General features: G+C 32.3%; 2 protein-coding genes across 3 annotated transcripts in view; both read right to left on the reverse strand.

The window, feature by feature from the left end:
• Nucleotides 1-4,385, reverse strand: part of LOC119836488 — a 47,563-nt gene extending 43,178 nt beyond the window's left edge. For both annotated transcript variants that reach the window (XM_038361829.1, XM_038361828.1), the window contains exon 1: nucleotides 4,273-4,385. The gene's annotated coding sequence lies outside the window, so the exon portion shown is untranslated. The remainder of the gene's footprint in view (nucleotides 1-4,272) is intronic.
• A 2,215-nt stretch (nucleotides 4,386-6,600) lies between these two features.
• Nucleotides 6,601-10,538, reverse strand: part of LOC119836487 (U-scoloptoxin(01)-Er1a-like) — a 12,292-nt gene continuing 8,354 nt past the window's right edge. The window contains exons 3-6 of the mRNA XM_038361825.1: nucleotides 9,185-9,307; nucleotides 8,760-8,870; nucleotides 8,408-8,493; nucleotides 6,601-8,144 (exon numbers count right to left, since the gene is read on the reverse strand). Coding sequence (XP_038217753.1) covers nucleotides 8,054-8,144; nucleotides 8,408-8,493; nucleotides 8,760-8,870; nucleotides 9,185-9,307 — 411 coding nt within the window. The 3' untranslated portion in view covers nucleotides 6,601-8,053. The remainder of the gene's footprint in view (nucleotides 8,145-8,407; nucleotides 8,494-8,759; nucleotides 8,871-9,184; nucleotides 9,308-10,538) is intronic.

Genomic DNA, 10,538 nt, shown 5'->3' on the forward strand with positions numbered 1-10,538 from the left:
TATGGGCTGACGATGATGATGATCCTCATACCAACAAATCCTACTAATCCTACTAATCCTACTAATATTATAAATGCGAAAATTTGTAAGGATGTGTGTGTGTTTGTTGCTCTTTCGCGCAAAAACTACTGAACCGCTTGTAATGAAATTTGATACGTAGACAGCTGGACGACTGGAATAACATATAGGCAACTTTTTATCCCGATATTCCTACGGGATACGGACCTACGCGGGTGAAACCGCGGGGCGCAGCTAGTATTTCATAAGTCGGTCAACTGTGACGGAGTTGCATCATGACTTCCTTATCGTATTCAAGGAATTAAAAAACCTTATTTATAACAATATAATAAATTATAAGAACCTTTAAACGTAACATGATCCATTAAATACAATTTGAGGGTATCGTATTGTTATTCTAAAAAACCGTTATATGAAACGGGTCAATAACGGTACACACATAAGACATAAGGTCATCGCATTTTTCAAGGAATCTTGTGTAATACAAACGTTATATTTTATATTTTATATTTATTCACACCAAATACAACTTACTACCATTACAGGATATTATCCTAATTCGACAGAGTTCTTTTATAAAAAAAGAAAACAAAACTGAAAAAACTATTTCATACAAAAGAAACAAAACTTTGCTTATCATAGCTTATTTATAACTATATATAGTACCTTTGAAAACTCACACAAAGCACAAGAAAACACATCTATTTTATCGTGTACTTCATTAATCGTACGGATTGCACAAATCAAAGGGGTTTTGGCTAATAGATTTGTCCTCGCTGGAACAACTGGAGTTTTATCTTTTTACTTAAAAATATATTTTAGTATAATCACACTAATATTATTAATGTGAAAGTTTGTTTGTTTGGATTTTCGACAATCACGTTAAAACTACTGAACGGATATTGATTAAATTTGGTGTAAAGACTGGGTATGATAGGATACATTTTATCCCGATTTAATGCTTAAGATAAAACAGGAATCTTAATACCTGGGCAGAGTTGGGACAAGTGTCTAGTATTATATAATATTTTCTAATATTATTACAAAATTAGCTCTGTCTGCCAATATGTCTATCTATCAAAATTTTACCCAAATCGGTCGTGTAGTTCTCGAGAGTGCGTTCAGCAGACAAACGCCTTCTTTTAAATATATTGTTCTTAAAGATTTAATTGTTGTTCATCAGCCCATATATGTTCCCACTGCTGGGACACAGGCCTCCTATGAGGGTTTAAAGATTTAATTACAAGTATTTAATAGTATTACCAAAATAAGTACCAGGCGAGCATAACGAGTGAGGCGTTAACCTTGGTTCATAGCATTTCGACACGCTTACTCAATATTTTACATAACATTTGCCCTGTGAAAGTATTGCTATATAGTTATCGGGTATAGAGCAGTATTTTCCTGCGTTTGATTTTACGCGAGTATTATACATTTAAAAAAGCAGTGGTGGGTGAGCCACCACTGACTTCAAAATCGATAAGTCGGGGTTCGAGACCGGGCGAGCGTGAAGGAAATAAATTGATTTTTCAATTTATCTGCGCATGTAGATAACATCACCACTGCTAACGGTGAAGGAAAACATCGTGAGGAAACCGGTATGTCCGAGAATCAAAAGTTCGACGACATGTGACATCTGTTCATCCCGCACTTGGCCAGCGTGGTGGATTATGGCCTGAACCCTCATGCCTGTGTCCCAGCAGTGGGAACATATATGGGCTGATGATGATGATTATACATTTAGAAATTAAAAACTGGGGAGACTCTCCCCGTGACCATGCTCGCTGTAAAGTGTTCGAATCGTCGGGTTGATAATATAATTAATAAATTGCGTTTAAAATCCGTCAAAGTCTTTAATTACTGAGGGTATGGGGTATAGTTTTAGAGGTAAGGCACCTGAATTAAGCAAGGTTTTAGGAATTATATTTGTAAGTGAGGGACTCGTTTAGACTCGATTTTAACTTAAAACGGAAAGATAATTCGAATTTTGTACACTTATCAAGATCGGTGATCGATCAATATAAACAGAATATCAGACTAATATTCTAAATGTGATAGCTTGTTTGTTTGGATGTTTATCCGTTAATCACGCTGAAACTACTGAACGGATTTTGATGAAAGTTGGTATACAGAGAGGGTATGAGCTGACTTGGGTTATAGGATACTTTTTATCCCGATTAAATGCGCCTTTGGGATAAAACAGGAATCTTGATATCCGTGAACCGGAATGAGCGTCTATTAATTTCATAAGTTTGTTAAACACTACATATATTTAGAGAGTTAAAAATATCATCCTACTAATATTATAAATGCGAAAGTTTGTAAGGATGTGTGTGTGTTTCATGCTCTTTCACGCCAAATCTACTGAACCAATTGCAATGAAATTTGGTACGTAGACAGCTGGAAAACTGGAATAACATATGGGCTTTTATCCGGATAAACCGCGGGGCGCAGCTAGTTAATTATAATTTTATCATGATTTTAGTGCGAGGTCACGCGGTAAATTTTGTATATGTTTATAATATGAAAGTTTTATAAATATGTAAAGTCACACAAATTTTCGTTGCTCTTGTATGTGTTATGTACTAGCTTGAATAATAACTCAAAGAATTTATGATGATGTGATCTCGAAATATATATATTTTTTTTATTTCAAAATGTTCTTTTGTTGTATTTTTAAATCGAATTCAAATAAGGAAGAAGTTATTAATTCGACTATATTTTTTTTGTTTGTTTGTGTACTTTTTACTGGGTTGAGCGATTTTTATGATTCTTCTTTTATGTGAAAGCTGGTGCCTGCCACGTGGTCCAACTTAAATTTGATTATAGATTTTTCTTTAAAAATTATGCATTATTTTAGCGATAAGTTCGGAAATCTAACACGCAGTTCGGAAATCAGATGTCGTCCAAATTTTGATACTTCGACGTGCTGGTTTCCTCGCCATGCTTTTCTTCAAGCAATGGTGATGTGGATGAGGCGTAGACACATTAAAAATTTATTTTCTGCTCGCTTGTCTGGTATCGAACTCCGATTTTTCGATTTAAGTCTGAGGTCTTCACCACTGAGCCACCACAGCTTTACCATGAATTTTTTTTTTTGCAAACGGTTCAAACCATAACTTTAAATATTAATTTGAACGGTATATTGGTTAAAATTAAAATTTCTTTATTTGTTTTAATTACATATTAATATACATAAGTATATTGCATTGAACCCCACACTAGGATCCCCTGTGTTGTGAGGCTCAATCATTTTCATCGTATTACATAGAAATGAAATTATGTATATTATTATTAATATGTATGTATAATCTTTACATGCCGTTTTGAGTATTGAGAGTGTGAGTGTATACGTGTGTGTGTGTGAGTGTTCGCTTCTCTTAAATATAAAACAGAATTTGAATTTAGATAGCTAATTTATTGAGAAGTAGGTTTCTTTTTAATTGTACGCTTGACCTACTTGACAAAAGGTCAAATCCATATTATTGTTACTATTATATAATTTTTCGATGACCTTTTGACAATTTATGCAACGCATGAGATGTCACGTATGCAATTTTTTCTTCGTCTAATTTATGATACAAAACTAATAGACATAAATTAATGAAACTTTATTGAAGTTACTGTTTAATATGCTAGTCGATCACATTCACTTTTTTTAGATATCTATGCACATAAATTTATGGTTCGTGCTATCAAACATACAGATTCTGCACTGACATTAAATTCAATCCAAATTGGTATAGCCATTTCGCATGATAACAAATATTTAGACGTACAAATTTGAACAATTATATAATAATGTAAGGTTTTACAAAAACTCCAACTCTCTCTTGTCTATTTTAATTGAATTTAAATTTAATATTCCATTGAAAACGTTAAAATATTTCAGAAGTCGAATAGCAATATACAGTAGAAATACAAATTAAAAACATTAATATTATCACTTGATATCTAAAAACCATAATAGCATCGTCTATTTCCGTATAACTTTCTATTCACTAAACATACTTACAACATCTTTAATTATTAACTAATATAGAAACCTTAATATTCAATTATAATGCAGCCGAGGTCCCAGTGACAATAAACGACCCGAATAAAAAACAGGTTCCACGCTTGCATCGCCGAAAAAAGTTACAACACCATTACGCAATAAAAAATTGTGACTATTGCCTTGTCGCGAGCTTTAAAAAAATACCCAAAATAAAAAAAAAACAGCTGTCAAGTTGACAGTTAGAACACTGAACGTACCACACGCGATTTGTTAGCTGTGCTATTTCACAGTCTTGGCGGGAATTTATTATTTTTTTTATATTTAGTTCAATGCACGCATTGACGTGCTCGCTTCGCGGATGTATTTCTTTACTGACTGAGAGTTGGTTGCAGTCGGTGGGGCTGACGAAGCGGGGAATGGCTCGAAATATTGCTATGAATGTTAAATAGTGTGCTAGTTTTTATTCTGTCTTCGTTTGTACGGAAAGTTATAAAAAGGAACTGCAGGAAAGCATTTTATGGTGACGATAGGGATGGGGATAGGAATAATTTATATAAAGAGGTAATAAAATATGAGAATTATAAAATTCACTGAATACAGATAAATTGGTACCTTGATTTATACCATAATTCAAATATAATTACCTCATTCGTGTGAACCCAGAATAAGCGTAATATGTAGTTAAAGCCAGGAGATACAGCAGTCCATATAAGCCTTAGCAAGCATGCCCTACCTCTGTAGGTATTCAAGGACGGTTGCGATCGCATACCATCAGACGAAACACCAGTTCTTTGCCTGCCTTACAGATATTTATAAAAAAATACATTAAAATACAATCTAATCTAGTCTCGCGTTAATATTCCAATAAGAAAAAAAATAACTCCTAGTTAAATTTTACGACGGTGTAAATGGCTTCTCTGATACTGTTAGGAGAAGAAAATTTCATGTAAATATTGAAACTTAATGTAAAACTAAATTAAACTAATTTATTAAAATTTTTTTTACAACTGCTCATAAAATAAATGGCATGGAATGAAATAAAATAAATTAAATATATTTGTTTATCGATTTGTTTTATTAAAAACAATAGCTATAAGAACGGTATGCACGTAGTGCATATATATACTTATTGTTTATACAACACATTCACCGATTCAGAGAAATGAAGAATATAATCTAATATACAAAATCCCCTCAAAACAAATCTCCTCAAGGTAACCCTACAAGTAGGCCATGTCCTTTTCTCACCCGTCCCAGTCCATTTATCCCCGTTGTCATCCTTTTTTTGGCAAATCTAGCAATGCATTTTGTGAGACCCTAACTATGAAAATTATAATGGGTGATCCGTTACCATCAGGCGAACCGTGGTGCCGTGGTGCTCAGGTGCTTCAGCATAAAAAAAACACTAAAAAGTACAATAATACAACAATAGTTTTGTGCTAGATTTACCTACGATGTTGTTCTATGATAACAATTTAATAGCGACAAAGCGACAAGCCACAATATAATGAAGGCATGTCAGTAGGTGTGGTACTAATCCACATAAAGAAATACCATCTTATCCTGTTCAACTGCCGATCTAAATGCTTCTTATCCAGCTTCCGATTTTAATATTTGCACACCCAAACTTTGGGTAGAATGTATTAGCCGCAGAATATTGTAATAAGATCTATAATTTGAAACTACGTTCTTGCAAATAAATTTATTTTGAATTTTGAATTTGAATTTTGAATACTGTTGTAGTATTTAAGCCATATTCTCTAAAATTATCTTCTCTTAAAAGTAGGTACAATGTATTGGACCTCACAGGAAGTTGGGAAAACGAATATTCATTAATCACACTAATCCTATCCTACAAATATTATAAATGCGAAAGTTTGTAAGGATGTGTGTGTGTTTGTTATTCTTTCACGCAAAAACTACTAAACCAATTGCAATGAAATTTGATATGTAGATAGCTGAATAACTGGAATAAAATAAGGGTAACTCTACATCCCGATATTCCTACGGGATACGGACTTACGCGGCTGAAACCCCGTGGCGCAGCTAGTATTATAAATGTGAAAATTTGTTTGTTTGGATGGTTGGTCGTTAATCACACTGAAACTACTTAATTTGGTATTAGCTGTCTTTAGTGATAGGGTACTTATTATCCCCATTTAGTAAATGCTCCCTTGGGCTGAAACAGGAATCGACGGAGTCGCGACGAGCGTCAACTAAATAATATTTAATTCCCAGTTTGATAGGTCTGACTCCAGATTCTTAAACGGGATCAAACGTCAACAATTTCCCTTTAAACACAAAAAGGTTCACGTCCTTCGGTTGAAACACACAGAGCGTTATCAAATAACAAAAAAAATACAGACGAATACGTAACCTCCTATGACATAATGAGCTGAGCCTGCATTTTTTTACAACCATAACACACAACAGCAATTTAATTTAGATTTAAAGTTATATCTTTTCTTTTGAAATTGCCGTGTCTGTACTTGAGTGTGAATTAATGTATGTCTATGTCTATATGTTTTTATATGTTTGTCTGTATATGTTTTTGGGAATGTCGGTTAAATGAATCAAACAATATATTCATTCAATATTTATTTTATAAAAAAGTAAAAAGTAATTAATTTTGGTACGTCACGGTAACGTTTTAAAATCTTTCACACAATTTCTGACATATTTCATATTAATTATAAATACACATTTAGGGTTTCTATGCTACATACAATATTAAATTTCTCAATGAAAAATATAATAAACTATGTTGTTAATACAAATAAATAAATAAAATATAGCAATTGATAGATTTTAGTATTCATGGACTGAAACCTTTTATTACATAAATGATTCAAAAGCTATATACACACTTTAAACAAAACTTCACAAAACTGCAAAACGATTATATTATCTAATATTATTATTTACAAATATTGAATAACGCATTTCAAGATATTATATTAAGAACATCGTATTATTGTAAACAAGCTATTTACCAAAACCTCATTGCGTAATATTTCACATTTCTCAATAAAAACACACACATAAAACAAACATATAAAGAAATATAATTGTTGTTCATGTACTTTTTAATACAACTACCTGCCAGCGACTTCGTCTGCTTTAAGCTTCTTATATTCCTCCCTTTTCCCCCCATAAGACATGGAATTTCAAAGTTTTTACTCAGTGCTCATTTATACGATAAATATTAATAATTTTGGTTAACAAGTCAGTCAGTAAGTCAGTCCTTTTTTGTATATTTATTTTTACTAAAAAATAGAATTTTTTGTATGTTTGCACTTTCCTACGTTAATATAATATAATATATATGTTAAAAGACCACGATCACCAGGTTTTAAGGAGTCTTTGAGGTCTTTGACGGTCGCAGAAGTATAAGGCATAGGGTCCAACAGCCCCTGTACCATGTACTAATTTATATTTCGATATAGTATGACACCATGTTAAAATATGTATATTAGTATGTTAGTCATATTAGAAAACCTACTTTACCTAGCTTTACAAATAAAATAAATGATTTGATTAGCTAGAAAGAGGTAAAAGCATTCCAATACATTGATTACGTTTTTAATTCCATATTAAAGTTTCACAAAAATCAGTTTAGTTCTTGACGCAAACAAGCAGACATTCCATTCAAATCGTTATTTACAGAACAAAAAGTTGTATTGATCTATATCTATAAGTAACATTGAAATCTACTCAAAGTAAAATGCCTTCTCATGGTATTTATAACTAAAGAAAGAAACGACCTAAACTGCCTTATCATACTTTGATAATTAAGAAATAAACCCAATAATAAAATGTTACATCGACATATCTTTTAAAGCGAGCAAACTATTTAAAGTTTAAAAAACAATTTGTTGTTGTTGTACCTATATTCAAATAAAATCAATTTTATTTGTGAATTTATGAGAATAAATCGAAAAGATATTTTGTAATGAAGTCACTCGCAGTAATAGGTTCGTTATAAGATTATCATTGTACCAATAAATTCAGGTTATTTGTTTAGTCGTCACTTGTTTTTCACGTTGTCAATTTAATATTCTGTTGGAGATTATGCCTAAGCCGTGCTAATAGTCGTCTTTTGTCGAATGTATTGTCAGTTTTATATGTCCTGAAATATATAAATTGTTAGTCAATAATATACTTATATAAATTTATGGGTGATATATAAATAATAATAATGTTAGTATAATTATTGTGTTAGTATGTAAAATATTTAGATAATAAAAATTCTGATAGAAAAATCTCAATCATTATAATCGACGTGTTTGCTAATAAATTATGTCAGGCGTTTATTTTTCAAACTTGGATGAGCAAATCTTGGTAACTATGAAACTTAAATATACAACACTAAATATTACAAACTAATACTACTTTTTGCCAGCGATTAAGTTTCCAGCCTCGTCTTTGTACAGGTCCTCGTTAATTCCATAGAAAGCGGGCGCGCTGGGGCAATCCACCTGGAAAGTAATTATTTAATTTGATTTCAAAACTGTCTATAAAAAGCCTTATATTACTTGGGTACGAGTGAACGGGTAAATCAAGTAAAAATAGAGAACTATTTTATTGGTAAGAGGTTATAATTATAAAGCTTTATCTTTCCCCTTTTTACTACTTACCATAGCTGCACTGTCAATGAAAAATGTCTATGAAAATCAAATTGCGCGGGAATAATCAAATTGTCGACTGATGTTCAATTCCATATAATTAAATAATTGAAACTCACATTAAAGAACCAATCGCAGACTCTCGTTCTTTGGTTGAACACAGTGCCAGCGTTACAGAGGAATGAGTATTGTATGTTACCACCAATAGTTGGTACACACCAATGCCAGACCTGAAAGCGTTTTTAGTTCTTTTATATAATGAAAAAAAAGGAAAATCGTAGTATTCACTAAATTAATTCGTTTTGGGAACGTCAGATAAATATCAAGCCTTATGATAGATGTATAGAAATCTTCAGTTACAGACTTGAAGTTACAAGTGTTTATGGGCAAGGGTAACATCTTAACATCAGGTGGCCCATCTGCTCCTTTGCTTGCTCTGTCATAAAAATAGACCCTCCTCCTTACTAGATAGTAAGACCTCAGTATAAAGGCCAAATATTTTTAACTGCAATGTTGTGAAGAGATATTTAATGATTCTTTTTACTTGGCACTGCGTTTCAGGATCAGCATAATATCCGGGTATCTTATCATCGCAGGTGAAGGCCAGCCCCGTTGGCACCTCTTCGAATGCTGGGTAGTCTTCGCCAGGTATATAACCGTCCAGCGACTGGAAATAAGTCATATTCTTGTATCTCTATGTAGGTATGTTTAAATCTTGTGATGGTTCTTTATCATCTCAATAGATGGCGTGGGGTGCCCTTTAGGCACATGAAACCGAAAGAGTAGAAGATATTCGATTACTGTGGCAGGATCACGGGTGGCCGAGAGGCTAGGCGTTGCTACGGTTAGGCAAGAAAAGCAGGTTCGAATCCTGCCTCGTGATCAAATTTTTTCTATTCTTTCAAAATTTCTCATTTATAAAGCATTTCAATGCTATAAAACTAAAAATTAAATGTTTAAGTCTTTTAAGCTACACAAGTCATAACGGATTTTGGGTTTTTTTTAATAGATGGATGAATCAAGAGGTAGGTTTATACCTATTATATCTATTAAACTACTCCGAAACTAAAAAAATGAAACATAATATTCATTTATAAACAAATATACTTTGTTTTTATAAATAAATATTTAATTAACACAGACCACGCGTACATTATATTTTATTATACGATTGTTTTGGTGAGAGGAAGGCTTTGACGGGAGAAACACTATGGAAAAGTATAAAATTTATATAGCATTGAAATGCTCTATAAATGAGAAATTTTTAAAGAAGGGAAAATCTTTTTTTTTTTTAATTATTAACTATGATTTCACATATCAGTCGGTCAGTTATGTCTTCTTTTTATACAAATTATGTAATTGAACAATTTTATTGTTCTTAGGAAAAGGTTTAATTAGAAAATAGTAATTATTATGTTTACACGGTACCCAATTAATATTTAATTAACGATAACAATACTAAGAGTTATTATCTGTTAAGTTAATCCCAGACGAAAAATTGTTACACGTGTATCTTTAACTTTATATGTTCTTTTAAGCTGACTTCAAAAATGTACTAATATTATAAATGCGAAAGTTTGTAAGGCAACAAACATACACACATGTGTATGTTTGTTGCTCTTTCACGCTAAAACTACTGAACCGATTGCAATGAAATTTGGTACGTAGACAGCTGGACAACTGGAATAACATATAGTCAACTTTTTATCCCGAAATTCCTACGGGATGCGGACTTACTTGCGGGGTAAATCAGATATGAAAGTTTATACCATGAGAATGAATCTTGGCCACGCGAAGCTGCGGGCAACAGCTAGTATAAAAGCTAGTAATTATATACTTACAGCTATAGAATAATCAATTAGGTACAGAAGCAGAGCTAGAACACCCACAGATCCAAT

Source organism: Zerene cesonia, chromosome 24 (assembly GCF_012273895.1).
Source record: "Zerene cesonia ecotype Mississippi chromosome 24, Zerene_cesonia_1.1, whole genome shotgun sequence".
NCBI classification, from domain to species: domain Eukaryota; kingdom Metazoa; phylum Arthropoda; class Insecta; order Lepidoptera; family Pieridae; genus Zerene; species Zerene cesonia.